The sequence below is a fragment of the Crocodylus siamensis genome, chromosome 9 (assembly GCF_052110815.1).
Source record: "Crocodylus siamensis isolate JL-2025a chromosome 9, ASM5211081v1, whole genome shotgun sequence".
Classification (NCBI taxonomy): domain Eukaryota; kingdom Metazoa; phylum Chordata; order Crocodylia; family Crocodylidae; genus Crocodylus; species Crocodylus siamensis.
Window position 1 is genome coordinate 22272146 of NC_143403.1, and position 16663 is coordinate 22288808.

General features: G+C 44.9%; 1 protein-coding gene across 1 annotated transcript in view; it reads left to right on the forward strand.

The window, feature by feature from the left end:
* The first annotated feature begins 395 nt into the window (after positions 1-395).
* GPT2 (glutamic--pyruvic transaminase 2) overlaps positions 396-16663 on the forward strand; it is a 35038-nt gene continuing 18770 nt past the window's right edge. Inside the window, exons 1-3 of the mRNA XM_090062931.1 lie at positions 396-827; positions 14871-14960; positions 15646-15754. Of these exons, the coding sequence (XP_089919057.1) occupies positions 522-827; positions 14871-14960; positions 15646-15754 (505 nt within the window). The 5' untranslated portion in view covers positions 396-521. The remainder of the gene's footprint in view (positions 828-14870; positions 14961-15645; positions 15755-16663) is intronic.

Below are 16663 nucleotides of genomic sequence, written 5' to 3' on the forward strand. Positions count from 1 at the left end.
GGGCGGCCCCGCTCCCCACCATCAGCAGCAGCCGGCAGCACCAGCGCCACGGGGACGTGATAGGACAGGACAGCCCCACCCCAGCAGGTCTGGCAGAGGGGCAGGTGGGCAGCGCTGGCCCCGGCCCGGCCCGGGGCACCACAGGGACACCTTCGGGGCCAGGGCTGGGGCGGCCTTCACCTCACGCGGAGGCGGCGGGGGGGCAGCCACAGCCCCCCGGTCAGTGCAGAGGGAACCTGCGCGTCCCGCTTTTCTGCTCGCCCAGCGCCCAAATCACTGTTGACCCGCCCCCTTTGAGTCCCCGTCACCAGCCCTGCTTCCCCCGGCCGGGCCGCAGGGCCGGGCCGCCGCAGCGCCGCCCCGGGCTCGGGGGAGGGCGGGCGGCAGGGGCGGGGCGCTGGGCTGGTGCGGGTCCCGCCACCCGCCGCCGAGGAGACGGAGCCTGTGCGAGCGCCGCCGCCGTCGCGCGTCGGGGGGGCGGCGAGCGCGGCCCTGGGCCCTGGGCCCTGGCCGGGAGCACCATGCAGCGGCTGGCGGCGGCGGCGGCGGCGGCCCCGCGAGCTGCGGCCGGCCTGGGCGCCGGGGCCGGGCGGGGCGGCTCCTCGCCTCGCCGCCCCCCGCGCCAGGGCCCGGGCCCGGCGGGAACCGCGCGCTGGAGCAGCGCCAAGGCCTCGGCCGCGCAGCGCCCCGCGCCCGCCGCCGCGCCCGCGCGGCGGGAGCGGATCCTGACGCTGGAGTCCATGAACCCGCAGGTGAAGGCGGTGGAGTACGCCGTGCGCGGCCCCATCGTGCTCAAGGCCGGCGAGATCGAGATGCAGCTGCGCCAGGTGAGCGGCCCCGCGGCGCTCCCCCGCTGCGGCCGCAGCTGATTGGGGCCGGCGCGCACTCCCCCGCCGCGCCCCCGCCCCGCCCCGCCCCGCCGGCACCGCGCCCTGCAGCGTGCAAGCGAGGGGCGGGCGAGCGCGGGGCACCCGCCACAGCCCTTCGCTCTGGGGCCGTGCGGTACCAGCCTGGGCCCGCGCCGGGCGGCGCGCTGGAGGGGCATGACAGCTGCCACCGGCCGGGCCAGGCCTGGGTCCGCCTTGCCCAGCGGCCTGTCTGCCGGGGCCAGAGGGAACGGTCATTAGGTGATTGCCGTTCGAGGTAATGGCCTGCTAAAGGATTGTCCCGGCCTCTTTTGAAGTGAGTCAGTCATCCCCACCCGTGTCTGTTCCTAGCCCCGCTGCTCCAGCCACCTTGGCACTCCCTCCAGAGCTCGGATAATCCGCCTCCTGCTGGCGCAGTCAGACAGACGATCGCTTTTGGGTTGTACTGATTTCTTCTCATGGAAGGGGAGATGCTACTGACATGAATGCCACATGCCCCCGGAGGCTGCAGCGGCACGGCAAGCTCCCGCAGGCAGCCACAGCACTGGTGGTGGCAGTGGGGTGGGAGTAAGCGCTGACGGGTGGTCAGCGGCGATCGCAGACTGCCTGCAGATGCTGCCAGCAGTGTTGGCAGCAGGCAGTGGGGAGCAGCAAGCAGTGACTACCCGCAAGCACTGGCAGCAGTGTTGATGGCGCCTTTTCGCAGGGGGTGCACCACCACGCTCAGGGTGCACGGGCACCCACATATACCCCCTATGCATCACCAGTGCTGGCAGGGAAAACACCATGTATCTGGGTCCATGAAGGCAGTTTTGCTTAAGTGTTCCTGGGGTCACTGTGCTGGCATGGTTTAGTACCTGCCAAGGTGTTGGGGCTTAAAGCCCACTTTATGGAAATGAGAGGTTCCTCCCTAGCTTGTTCCTGTGGCCATATGGCTGAGGGCAGGCGAAACCTGGGGGCATCTGAACCCCAAGTCTCTGGGCTTGGGCCTGCACATAGGATGCCCACCAAAAGACTTTGGAAATATCTGAAACCTCTAGTAGGGATGGAGGATGTTTGCCAGTTGTAGGGCCACTTATGGTTCTGGACTGACTCATGGATTTGGACTTGATTTGGCTGATTTGGCTTGGAACACACAAAATTTCTTTTAAAAAAACGATTTCTTTTCATCACACTGTTCTGGTTACTGGGGCTTGCTGGGCAGGGCCCTGGACTTATATACCAGGAGAGCACCTAGGTGCAGGTTGCCATGATCCAGACACAGTTTGGCACTAGGCCCAGAGGAAACAACAATAGTAATCTTTTTTCCCCCTTTATTTATTGTTTTAAACTTAGTGATAGATTTTGCCCTTTAAAATCCAAACCCAAGAGACCTTTACATGCAAGTTCTCTACCACCAAGTGTCCTGTGTCCTTGGACCAACACAACTGCAACCTCTACCCCTGTACTACTGATAGTTTTAATACAACTAGTTCCCTGTCAGCCAGGCAAGCCCATCTCCCCCTGCCATAGTTGCTCTCCTGTCACAGATTACTGAGTCAGCTTCAGCATAAGCTGCCTAAAGTAGTGTTTGGATTTTTCTGCTGTTATCTGCTGGTTGTGTTATGCAGTGGGGTGACTGATCAGTTTTCCTTTTGCTGTGAGTATATTTAAAATATTTGCTGGTGGCTGTTTGAAATGTAGGAATGATCCCTGGACTCAAAGGAACTTGCATGCTTACTCATTTTATCTGTCATAGTTTTTAAGACTTTGGTCATGTCCAAACTAATTCTTCTCTCTAAAGAAGTTCAGACCGATGTCTTCTAAAGAAGCTGCTGATACTTTATGTATTGACTTTTCTTGGTCTTGGTTTTCAAACTAAGTACCTACACATGAGAATGATTAGCACTTCTGAAAGCTAGGTCCAAAGGCCCAGATAGCCATGCCTTTGAAGGTCTGAGACAAACTGTGTCAAGTGAGACACTAAATTGTCACCACTTCTGAAAATAATGCCTCAGATTCCCTACCCACACAATCAACATGAATATTTAAAAACAAATTCTAGCAGTTCAGATGTGGTTATTCCTAGCAGTTCCTATGAGACAGCAAACCTTACATCTATGGACAGAACTTGTTATATTTTTCATTTTATTAATGAAGTATAACATGGTGGTTGATGTGCATTTGAAAAAATGCACAACCCTGTTTTTTGCAAGTACAACTTTGGTTTTGCTGAGGGGAGGATCAAAGACTGATATTATAATTAAAGAATTTTATACACAAGTGCTAAATGCATTAAATGATCCCATCCTTTTCTTTGGTACATCATTTGGTTTTCTTTTATAATGATGAATGGTTTGAAGTCAAAGAGTTTTACACAGACTTTTCTGTGTAATACAGACTTCAACACTTTAAAACATAAATGCTTGCTGATGCATCTCTCAAACTATTTATGTATATATATTTCTGTGAAACTCGCTTCTAAAGTTGTTGCCACCATTTTTTTCATACAACCTAATTCTCCTAGGAACAAAGGATAAATGTTAGCTTTTTTCCAGTTATATACGCTAAGCAAGGAGACAACACTGCTAGGCAAAAAAAAGATTTTCATTCCCCCTCCGCCCCAAAACCCTCACCTTCTGATTGCAAACACATGTGCCCTTGGTAGATAGGTTGTTTCGCTGGCTAGGGAAGAGTTTTATTAAAGATATTGGAGCAACTCACTTATAATGGTTTTTATTAAATGTAACTTTTTCCTTCAATTTTTTTGTTTGTATTCCATTTATGTGGCAGATTTTTGTCCAGTTAAATTAATTTGTTCTTAAAATGGTCCAGTGGAATATTATCAATGGCCATCCACATTTAGGGCCATGTATGACTGAGGACTGGGCATGAGTAGAGCAAATACAGTTTACTAAGCCTGAGTGCCAGTGGATATGAAGGGGGAGGAGGAGTTTATGTGAGAAAGCTGCATAAGCGTATCTGTAGCGAACTCCAGTCAACCAAACTATGAGAAAACATTTTGTCTCTTGCTCATGTTTGTTCCTTATTCCTTGATTGTTTAACAACTTTTTCAGAAGAATTTGCAATTCTGCCTATTATGTCAGGAAAATCCAAGCTAACACTGGGATGCTGTTTTATAAAGTATGCAAACATTGGGTAGAATTTCAGAAACAGAACTGTAAAACTTGAAAGCCATAATTCACAGTTGAAATAACTTATGTCACCCTAGTGCCTAGGTCTATATTCGTCTGCAGTGTCCATGATTTTCAGACAACTCTCTTCTTCATTTACTTTTCACTAAAACTGGACTGTACACCCCTTTTTACCTTTCCTAGGTTCAGAAGAGATGGCTAAGGTCTTAGAACTCTCTAATCCTTATTGTGCTATAACTGGTTTAGAGATGGTAAAAACTGAGTTGGTATCCAGGTTGTAGCTGCATTGGTCTAGAGGCAAAAGGAATCAGGACTCATGGTAGAGGTGATATCTTTTATTAGACCACCTAAATTTTTGCCAAAAAAAAAAAAAAATTCTTTAATTGCAAGCTTTTGGGCACAAACACCTTTCTTCAGGCTAGGAGAAAAGACTGTAAACGTTCTCCTGGGTAGAAATGAAAGTTTATATTTCAAAGGAGAGTTGACGGTGTGGTAAAATACCTTTTTGGAACAGTTCATGTTATATGCAGATTAGGCTCAGAGAAAAATTGGAATCGTCTGTTTACCTCAAAGTTGTTTGGTGGTAAGCAGGATGTAGTCGTCTTTCCTTCTGGTCACGGTGTTTCATATTTCACCGAGGAGTGAAGTATACGTATATAGATATCTTTTAAAAATAGTTCAAGAGATGCAACAGTAAGAGTTTACATTTAAAAGTTTGGAAGTTTCTATTACACAAAAAAGTCTGGTAAAACTTGTCCTTTTTGAATTCAAATCATTCATCATAAAAGAGAACCACATGATGTAACAAAGGAAAGGATGGGACAATTTGGTGCATTTAGCACTTGTGTATAAAGTTCTTTAAATATAATATCAGTCTTTGACCCTTCCCTCAGCAAAACCAAAGCTGTGCTTGCAAAAGACAGTGTTGTGTATTTTTTCAAATATACATCAACCACCCTAAAAGAACTTCCATTTCTACCCAGGAGAACTTTGACAGTCTTTTCTCCTATGCCTGAAGAAGGGTGTTTGTGCCCGAAAGCTGGCAATTAAAGAACTTTTTGCAACAATCTAGTTGCTCTAATAAAAGATATCACCTGTATACCATGAGTCATGATTATTAATTGGGCTTCATTCAATTTAGTTAGGATTCATAGCAGCATGTCAAGGTGTTAAATACAAATACACCAGCCAAGTAATTTGCACACTTTAGGCCTCCACCTTGAATTTGTTTGTTGTTTTTTGTTTTTGCTTGTTTTTCTTTCATAGGTGGCTTTTTGTCAATTAGGAGTATAGTGGCAAAGTGGTTAAAGCATCTCACTGCAGTTTTGTGGGTCCTAGTTCAAGGCTTACCTTGGATGTATGCCAAAGGCTGCCCTGGCAGTTGGCATAGCTGTAAATGGGGACCTGGTCATTTGGACTGGAAAGCTAAAAAAGCCAGACATGATGCTAATTCCTTTGTGTACTGTTGGCTACAGAAACTGTTGTGCCTTAGAGTAATTCAGTGGTTCATTAGATGATCTCTGACTTGACTTTATTGTATTTAGCTATTTCTGATACAGAATAGAAATACACCTGTTATCTTTTGCACTGTCATTCCTTCTTTCTGGGTGACCAATAACTTTTCTATCCAGAAGTGGAGGAAAATTCATTGCTCATTTTAGATAATTAGCATTCCGGCATTCAGGAAAAGAAGTCTATTTTGGTCTCTCTGGTAATGTGATCTAGATCTGTCTCATGAACGACGCATGCCCCTGGGGGGGACGCAGCAGCAGCAGAGGCAGTGCAGCTGTGGTAAGCAGAGGAGCTCCCACAGATGCCACTGGCAGCATCCGTGGCAGCCAGCAAGGATCACAGACCACCCGCAGATACCGCCGGCATTGTCAGCGGTGGGGTGGTGAGCGGCCATCACCCGCAGGTGCCAACACCTTGTAGGGGGTGCACCACCACACTCGGGGTGCACGTGCACTTGCATGCACCCCCTACATGTCACCCTGATCTGTTTAATTGTAAAGACCATTCGAGTCTCTGCTAGGATAGAGAGGCTGTTGTTCAGTAGTGTGGATAGAGTTTATTGAACTAAACTTTCATAAATTTCACCAGCTTCCAGTTTATTTCCTAGTGAAAATCAAGGTTTTGATATATTTAACAAATGTGGTTGGAAGCCAGGTTTTTGGCTTATGTGGGTTTGAGTGGGTTTGAAGGGGGAAAAAAGGACATGATTTCTGCTTCTACTGAAGAAACGAAAGCTCAAAATTTTCAGCTGAAAACAAACAAACCATCCAAAATGATGTGGTTACTGACCCACCATGGTGCACTTGTTCCTGTCCTCTAAGCCTGTGGGCCAGGCTGTCCAGCTGGGCACATCTCCCCAGCAGCTCAAAAAAAGAACTGTGGTGCATTATGAGAGAGAGTTGGCTGGGGAGCATGGACCAGGAGGTACTGCAGTAATATTGGTTTGTTGTTGTTTTTTTGGTGTCCAGAACTTTTCACAGGAGAGAGATCTCACTTTTTAGCTAGCTCCAAATCCAAGCTGTTGGGAGTGTACATAGAGGTCAACCCTGCTGCTTCTACCCTCAATCCCTGTGTGAGGGTTAAGTTCCAGAAAATTAGAGGATTCTGTTTTCAGAGATTTCCACAGTTGTGTCAATTGCCACAATTGGGTCCAATTATCTTTTCTTAAGGATCTGAACATTGCTGACTTGGGAGGAATGATGCAAAACTATTCCTCTTCCTAAGCAATCTGTGATGGCATAGAAATGGTAGGAAGGAAGGGTGAAGGTACTGAATTTTTAAACTTAAAATATAGTCATCCTTACCTAGCCATTTAAGAAGTCTCCAAAACAGCAGGAAAGCATCAACAAGAACAATTAAATAGATATATTAAAGAATCACATAGCTGTAGAAAATCATGCTCATTTCTGCCTCTCCTAGGTTTCAGATGCAGCTTTCAGTATAGTTTTGGGGTCGATTTTTTTTTGGTCCCATTGTTAGAGTTGATTGAATACAAGCCCCTATTGTATTCTGTTGATCTGAAGCTCAAGTATTCAAAATGCCAACATAGTTTTGCCAGCACCCTGGAGTTATTCTCTGCAATAGGAAGATGGTTAAGATTTCATGGAAACATCTGTTGTCGTTTTTTACAATCCAGATTTAAGGCTATGTTTCAGCTGCCTGTGTCTCTTTGGTGATACTGGAGCTGGTTGGTTGTACTTTTCCAGAATATAAACACAGACATAGAGGAGCATTATTTGACATGCAAGAAAACAACATTATGAGATGATAAATTAGGCTGAACAGTGTTCACCATAACCTGAATAAGTGTGAGAGAATGTACAGTAGAAAAGCTTCTCTAAAGAAGGCTTATGACCTCATTAAAATTGTCAGAATTATTGTTCCTCACTTGTCTGCACACGTTAAGTAAAAAGAAGATTCTTTAGTCAGTGCACCCTTGCTTTCTGGAACATAGGTGAAAGCTGCTGCAAATTAAAATGATGAAAAAAAATCAATTTGATAAAATCCGGCAAATATGACTTTTGTTCTATTCTTTCTCCCCAACCGCTTCCTCAGGTAAAGTATTTACACAGGTGTAGAATATTATGTAGCTTGGAATAAATGCCTTCTGTGCAAATTTTAGTTTCTTCTGGATTGATAGTGTAATTAGAAAGTGTCTACAGAATCAAATACAATTAAAAACAAACAAAAAAGAACAAAAATAAAATGTATTTAGAGCGCTAAATGCTGCTCTGAAACACGGACCAGTATGTTCAACCCAGTAACATTTCAGTCTTCTTTTGTGAAATGCAGTAGAAAAATCCATTCCAAATTAGTCCATTATGAATTAGGCCTCCCATTTAAAGAAGCTTCTAATGTGCATTTGCAACCCAATAACCACTATATAATTCTTCATTTAAAATCATGCAATAGGACTATATCTTGTTTTTTTACCTGCATGGGGTGTGCATTCAGAGGACTGGTATACTTAAATGAAAATGATAATTTACAAATGTTATGTATCTGGCATTTGTATTTATAAATGGGGCATTGGGAGACTGGTATAGCACCAACTGCAGGCTCCACCAATTACTCAATCTTTATTAGGGAGCAATGAGACTCAGCTGCCATCTATAGTCAAAACCCAGACTCATTCCTACTCCTCCTGAACCACAGTTCTTGTCAGTTTGAATTCATACATCTATAAAACAAAACTCAGAACAAAACTGTGATAAGCAGGTCAGGATTTTTTTTTCCTACTAAGGTCTCAAAGTTCCTATTATTAAATTAGGTCTTGAAGTCCCTATTAATTAGGTGCAGAAGGGTAGCATTGTTAAGGATTTTATTATAATTGATTTTGGGGTTTTTGGATACTCACTGGAGTATCCAATTCAATTGTACTGAAACTTGTTTTCTCTTGGACTGAAAGACCGCCTGTGGGAATGCCAATTAACTAATTAATCCAGAGGATCATTAATCCCCTGTCACCCACAGGTAGTCAGTTTCGGGGCATTAAAATAAGTTAATTTCCCTGAGCATTGATCTACTGCCCGACCCTACTCAGAAAGAGTAGCTACGCACTACAACACAGGTAGGTTGAGCAATACAAGCTGTATTACACAACAAAACCTGTGCAACAAATACCTGATGCAATATTCCTGTAACACCCAAGGCATAACACAATAAAATACACCCTGCAGAGCAATAATCTGACGCAAATCCCAAACCCAATGTCCTTGGTCACACAACCAATTAACTACACATTGCAATGAGCTTTGATCACTACACAGTCAACTACCATGTAGCTTCACAAACAACCCAGAAACCACAGATGACAGCAAGAACACCCTACACCTAGTGAGTAGGGCTGTGTGAAGCTTTGGTCCCTGATTCGATTTGGCAGAGATTCGGCCCAATTCGGTGGCTGAATCTCTGAATCCAAACTGACTCAGAGGGCCCTTTAAGCTCTCTGAATTGAATCGGAACACTCTGAATCGATTCAGACAGATTTGGTGATTTGGACATAGATACAGCTTTAAATGTTTGTTCTACATACCTCTAGGTAGCAGGGGCTCTGCACACTGCAGTGCTGGGGCAGATGCGGTGTCCCACAGAAGCGTGAAGGGCTCCCTTGGCAGCAGACCCAGAAGTGGACCAGAAGCACTTCCGGGTCCACCAGCGAGCGTGCTGGGGAGGCCCCCCGTCCGCCCCCAGCTCAGTGCCTGGTGCCTCCTGGGTCTGGGGAGTCACCTGGTTTCCCCCTGTGGCCAAGTGCTGGGCTGGGGGGGCACGGGGAGCGGGGCCCAGGCGCTCTCTTGGCAGCAGATCACTTCCGAATTTGCTGACAAGCACGCTGGAAAGGCCCCGCGCTGCTGTGGGACACTCCACACATCCCAGCACCGCAGCAATCATGAGCCATGCTGCTACCTCAAGTATGTAGAAAAAACTTTTAAAGCTGTGCCTGTGTCTGAATCTCTGATTCACCAAATCAGCACTGAATCGTCAGATTCGGATTCGGCTGAATCAAATTGGGGACAGTGATCGGAATCAACGGATCGAATCACCGTCCCTGATTCGGGCTGAATTTGAATCTGAATCAAATAGGGCCCATTTCACATACTTCTACTAGTCAGCAGGAGAAACCCTCTGATAATCCCTGAGGATTTCTAGCTTTTCCCTGCTTAGGTACTCAGCACCTCAAATAGGGAAAGGTTGATACTTTAGCCAACTGCAGCTTCCACAGCCAAAGCCCAAAGGAGAGAGCATAAGACAGGTAAGCCTCAGCGAGCTCAGTCGCAACAACCAGGCCACAGTAAGGAACCTGCATTCAACAAACTCCCACACCCCAAGAGCCCAGAGTCAGGACTGTCCAGCCTGAGTAAGAGCAAGGCCAAGTCCAAGCCTGAGCCCCCAGAACTCCTACTGGCTTCTGTGAACAGGATTTATGGCCTTCTAAACACTCCACCTGTCATTCACCCAATGGTCCAATCATCACTTTTTGCACAATACCCAATCAAATTCAAACCTGGGCAGTACTTAAAAGGACCAATCTATTCAAACTATTTCAACTCAGTACAAGCAGTACCCTTATACACTGCACATGCCCAGACCTTAAAAGTAGGTCATGACTTCATCAAGGTTGAGAGTTCAAACCCTCTAGAAACTTCTCACCTCTAGTCATATGGCGTATGTGTGGACTTTCACTGTTCTACAGGACTAGGCGCAGAAGTTACACACAAACTGGTTTAAGTGATCAGAAACTGGTTTAAACCTGTAACAGAACATACATTCAGCACACATAAACCAGTTTCAAAATGGCCAAAACTGGTTTAAGATAGACCTGGTTGAATGTAGTATCAGATTTAACTGATTTGGGTCAAACTGATTTATGGAACTTCTGTCTTGGATCTCTTCCTGGTTTACATTAAACCAGAGTCCCCCAGCATGCTTTGCAGCCTTGGGCTAGGCTGTCTGCTGCAGACATTAGGGCTGTCCCTGCCGCTCAGCTCTCCAGTCAGAGCAGAGATGGGGTGTGGCCAGACACCTGCCTGGCCCCCTAAGGCTAAGGGGGCAGAGAGGGGGTTTGTTCTCTCATGCCTCCCCTCTACCCCCTTCCGGGAACTGCAGCTGGGGTCTGCCTGTTAGGGTACCCTCCCCCTTGCTGCTACAGTAGCAAGGGCAGGGGCATAGCCAGAGCCAGCTGGCATGGCCCTGCCATCTACCTGCCTTGCCAGTGGCTGGGGCTGCAGGCAGTGCTGAGGGCAGATGTGGAGGGGCCATGGCTTTTCCCAGTGGGCTGTGGCTGAGGCTGGGTCTACAGGAGCTGTGCAGCCATATTGCTCCCAGCTCCCCACGCCCTGGCTGGGTGGGGCTGCCATGGAGCCACAGCTGGCTGGAAAGGGCTCTGTGGGGCTGGTCTGGGCTAGGCCATAGGGGCAGGGCCTTTTTTAGCCAGCTTTGGGTCCATGACACCCCCATCCAGCCTGGGTGTGGGAAGTCGAGAGCAATGCAGCTGCACAGCTCCTGTCACCCCAGCCCAAGCTGTAGCCCACTGGGAAGGGCCCCTCTGCATCCACTGCCAGCAGCACTGCAGGCCAGCCTGGCTTAGCTCTGCAGCCAGGGCCATGCCAGGTAGTTCTGGCCAGGTCCCCCACCACGTGAGTGGCCAACGGGGGGGAAAGCCAGGCAGACCCCGGTGGGTCCTCATGCCCATGCCTAACAAGGGAGACAGGGGAATTTAATCCTCCTTCATTCCCCACTTTGTCTGAGGCAGTGCCTGGCCCTCACTCCTTGAGGACAAGCCTGTCAAGGACTGCTTCCCCTCTCCCCCTCCAGGCACACCTTGGCTGGGGTCCTTGTAGGCCAGGTGGGGGGTTAAACACCTCCCCAATTTTACTTAGCAGCCAGGGTGGGGGGTGCTGGCCAGGCCCCCCAGCTGAGCTTCACTCCAACCTTGTGGCTGTTGCAGAAAGGAAGGGAGTGCCCCCCTGCTTCTAGCCTGAGCCACTGCAGGCATATGCCTGCATTTCTGGAATCAACAGTGAATGTCTGTTCACTTGCAAATTGGTTCAAGCTATGCAGGTTAGACTAACTTGCAAAGATTGAATCAGTTCAGGCTTCGGCTTTTTGAATTTCTGTCCCTAGCCTTGTTGCTTATTACATGGCCTCCTCTTATTAGTATAAGTCACAACAGAGACAGACCACCTTTATACTAAGGCGGAGGTTTTTAACCTGTTTGCATTTGTGGACCCCTAAAACTTTGAATGTAAATGTGAACTCCCAGTTCTATTAACCTACTCCATTCCAAAGGAAATTTGAATACTATCATTCATCTTCCACATTGGTCCTGTGTTCAGCCAGTGTCTGAACACAGGATTTAAATAGCATCATCTGGTATAACAAATCAGCCATATCACGTAGCCATGAGTCTCTTGCACTTCAAAGATCTTTAGGATTTCTGTTCATGGTGACCATGTTATCTGATGATATCCAGTCTCCTGGTTGGCTCTTGTCCAATGAGTTCTTTTACATTCATTTAAAAACAGTTTGTAACCCTGGATAGGAGACCAAAAGCAGATAGGATTACCTCCTGGTTAATATTCTAGTGGGCGAAGCAACACACTTTTTTACATCGAGATAAAATAACTTGCTCTACATACTGGTAAGTTGTGGGGAAAGGTAGCCACCTATTTGAAGGAGATGGGAAGGGGAACGGCCATCACTCTCGAAAATGTTCTCTATGGGTTAACAGAGGGATGGATGGGTCATGGGGAGTGAGGGTCTTCATCACATGTACCAAGGTAGCACTATGGAAAGTGCGTTCCCTGTTGGCACTAAAGGGGTCGTGCTTTTCCACAATGGAGCGTTTGCAGTCAGGAATGCACGAGCTGCAATTCTGTAGAGGTAGAGAAAAGAATGGGACACAAGGAGGGGATACAAAGTTCTGGCAAGGGCTGGACTTCAGGGGGTTGTTTCAGCCCCGTATAGGTATAGGATAAGCTAAGGGACAGCATTTGTTGTCAGGAAGGGTGGGTGAAGGCTTTGGTAAGCACTTTTTGTGTTATGTATCAAATGCATGAACCTGTATTCATATAAGAAGCAAGGGTAAGGTGTTCGCTGGATAAAACTGTAGTTTAAGCAAAGTGAATTTGACGTCAGTTATGTGAGTATTATGTAATTTCTTGAAATTGTATTTGTATTCCCTTTGTGAGGCCTCAGTTGGGGTCATTTTTTAAATCTGTTTGATATTATCTGTTTTCTAATAAAATTAAAAAAAAAAATGCTCTACATACTGGTACATAGGACTTTGAAGAGGCCTTTTGGGACATCCAGAGCAGGAAAGCATGTTCGTATAATCATTTTCATAAAATAACTAAGCTCCATCTTAAAAGCAGCTGGCTCTCTGGCCACTCTTCTCCTGCTGGAAAGCCATTCCAGAATCTCTCTTATATGACTAGAAAACTTCTGATTCACAATCTAAATGAATTCTTGGCCAGTTTCTCTCCATATGGTCTTGTGCCAACATTGTCCTTTTAGTTTAATTAACTCTTCCATCTATATGCCAGTTACCTTTGCCTCTTCTTTTACAGACCAGTCCATTTAAAGCTTTATTTCTGTTCTACAGTATTTTTTTCCTTTTTAAAAGAGAGTTCTGATTACAATTAGCATTCTTCCAGTGCTTTCTCTTTTTTTCTTGGGAGAAATTCAGTTTCTCATAGGAAAAGTATGGCTAGAAAAATAGCCAGCTGTTTAGACTGCAGAGATCAAGAAATATCTTTTGTTTTCTTTATTATGTAACACTTTAATTATAGTAGCACCTAGAGACCCCTATCTGGACCCCGCTGTATGTGGCTCTGTACCAACTCTTAATATGTTAAAGCACAGCTGGTACATGCAGAGGTAGCAATCTAAATAGTTAAGAAAACCAACCAACATCAGACAGCAAATACATTGTCAGAATAACTAATATTTTGTTTTTCAGTTGGTTTTGGTACGTGTGTTGTCTCCTTATTTTGTCTTCCAACTATCTGCTTTGCTGCCTCTCCCAACAACCACCCTTTCCTGCTTCCTGCTCTTTTCATCCTTTCTACTTCACAGATACAGCTTTCAGACACAGTCTGGAGGGGCAGTTAGCCAGAAACATATATAAAGGGCTTGTCATGGAAGGAAGGCCCAGAAGGTAGAGAGGACTAGGAGGCACCTTTTTGCATCAATCCCCTATAGCTTCTGAATATTCTTTCTTTCTATGGGTCCCTGGACAGGATTGTTAACCATTTCAATAGTGATCTCTTCCAGAGAAAGGATGAGAGGCTTTGCATACAGTTTCTAAAATATTTTGGAAGGATGATTATGTGCAGTAATCAAATAAAACTGTTTCTGGTGTAGTGGATAAAAATAGGGCCTACTTCTGGCCCTTCACAATATTCCTATCCAAACAAAGTGATTAGCTGCATTAGAATAAGAGTCTCTAAACTCAGATGCTTGGATGATGCTGGGACTTCCCCCTGAGTTGCAAATGGTGCTTATGAGAACTGCATTTGATAGTCTCAGCCAAGCTGATTCTTGCTGTATGACCTGACTTCACTGCTTCCTCATGCAAAATCTATTGGAGTAACGTGAGGTTGGTTTTGTGGCTGAACTGGCTGTTGCAAAACAAGACCCAAATGGGTGTAAAAGCTGATGTCACCTTTTAAACCTTACTGGAATCCATTTTTTTTACTTAGCTGAGCTACAATAGACTAGAAATCACAGTGCAACTTTGATTGTTTCATAGTGCAGAACAGGGTCTTTTTATTTCTAGGCACTGTTGGCAGCACATCTGTCTAGGGCTTAGGTGAAAGCCTATATAAATAAGGCCTGAAAGCACTCCTGAAACCTTTCTAAGCTCTTTCTACAGCTGGCATGTTACTTCAAATATGTGCTAAAAGATTTTTTTTAAAATTTCTCATGCAAGTTAAGCACATCTTTTCTTAAGTAAACAAATCTATTATTTACTGTGTTTTTAATGAAGAAAATGCAAATTCTTAAGGGGCTTAAACTCTGGTTGCTGCCCCCATCCCCCACTCACCTTTGAATCCATTTACTAGAACAGCATGTACATGCATATCTACCATATACCCACACATTGACAGTCCAGTGAGTCTCTGCATTAAAAATGAGTTGTAATGTCTTCTTCCTTCTTTGTAAAGGGCTCTAAGGTTCTTAAAAAAGAAAAAAGAAACTATTTCTGTATAAGAATCATCTCAGAACACTACAACTATGACTCTTTTAATGATAGACTATTTTAAGCTGGTTTTTTTGTACTACTTAATTATATAAAGAAGATCTCTTTATTTTCTACTTTAAAACAAACCATATGGTATAAATTGTTTGTCTTCAGGGTATCAAAAAGCCTTTTACTGAGGTCATTAAGGCTAACATTGGTGACGCCCATGCAATGGGACAGAGGCCCATCACCTTCCTTCGTCAGGTAAGACCCTTTAAAATGTGAAATAATATTATTTCTAAATCTGTCTCTTCTATATAAAGTATTACAGTTTCAGAGACTCTGATTTGCTAGAGTAATTTGTGGTTATGACACATGCTTCTCCCAGCTTGATCATAATACACGACTCAGTTATTTTAATCATATTATGAGGATTGCTTTGTAATTTATGTGCTAGGGTAAAATACAGAATATTTGCATTTACTTAAAGTTTAAATAGTCATCCTTATGCAAGGACTACAATAAAAAGACACCTGTTTGGCTCAGACATCAAAACTTCATAGCCGGCTTGCTGAGTCTCTGCAGCCATTTTTTTGTGCTTGTCCCTCCATAGTATTTTCTCTCTTTTTCTTTTTTTATACACGTGAAATGTTCTGTTTGCCCTCCCCATGTCTCCTGTTATTTCGCTTGTATCATTGACTAGCTAATAATTAATAAAGGAAAATCAAGATCTCTTGCGAAAAACAGATATTTAGATTTTGGTCTGTTGGTATACCTTTAGGGCTTGACTGTCTTTTAATCTGCTGTTGTCCTTTACTTTCAACGAATCTAGTTTTCTTGGGGATTAGAGAGGAGTCAGTAAAACTGACAGTGATATTAACTTAAAGAAAAAGTAACCTTGAACAACAAATAAAGTTGTGGCCTATTTACATCACTTTTACTATTGCAGGTGGTGGCGCTATGCACATACCCAGATCTGTTGGACAGCCCAAGTTTCCCAGAAGATGCTAAAAACAGGGCCAGACGGATCTTGCAGGGATGTGGAGGAAATAGTTTAGGTAAGCGTTTAGCTTTACGTGTCCTTAGCTGCTTGTCACTGCTGTCATTATTGGTCTTGTTATTCTCTGCTGTAATCCCATCCATTTACGTGGCTTGAAAATGAGCGATAATGAAATTTTTTAAGGGGGTGTGCTTTTGGTATGTCTTAGAATGGGGAAGTGCTCAAAAATGATCTATTAAAGTGATTAACAATGAATATATTTGACAATGACCAAATACTGTTGGCAGGAAAAAATGATATAGACCTCTTGGCAAAATGATTATTACATATCTCAGACGATCCCGTCATCACTGGTATCTGAGCACTCAAAAATCAGTATTCTGTTATTTGTATAGGGTGTGTATAAATGTTATGTGCTGTTATTGTACATGGTTATAAGATATATTCTGACCCTGTCTGCGCATTCTTCCTCGCAACATTCATCAGTCAATTGTTCTCAAAGGCAAAGTAGCCCTGAAAGAACAAGTGTAGATACGAAGGGGATATGTTTGTGTCTAGTATTCCTTCCCAAGGATGTATGTGTGTGTTTTATAAATAAAAAACAGCCATTATCTACTTGTATGTGGGAAATGAATCTCCTCCCTCCAAGTTAGAGGCAGTGAGTAGGGCAGTTGCTGGAGGGCCAGAAATGGTTTTGGAGTTACTATTCTAACAAGTCTAAAGAAAGTGTTCCAGCCATGGGGCACTGCTCAGAATCTGGCAGGTCACATTTCATACCTGAAAGGAAGTAAAGAGACTAAAAGTGACATTTCAAAGTGCATGTTAAAGTAACTGATGTGTGTCTTATTTTTTCTGATTGCACTGCCTAGTTGCTATGGTGTTAAGTGCTGTAAAATAAATCGGATAACTAGTAACTATATTCCAAGTCTTACATCCTTGGAACACTTTTAACAGTTCATCCAGTGTC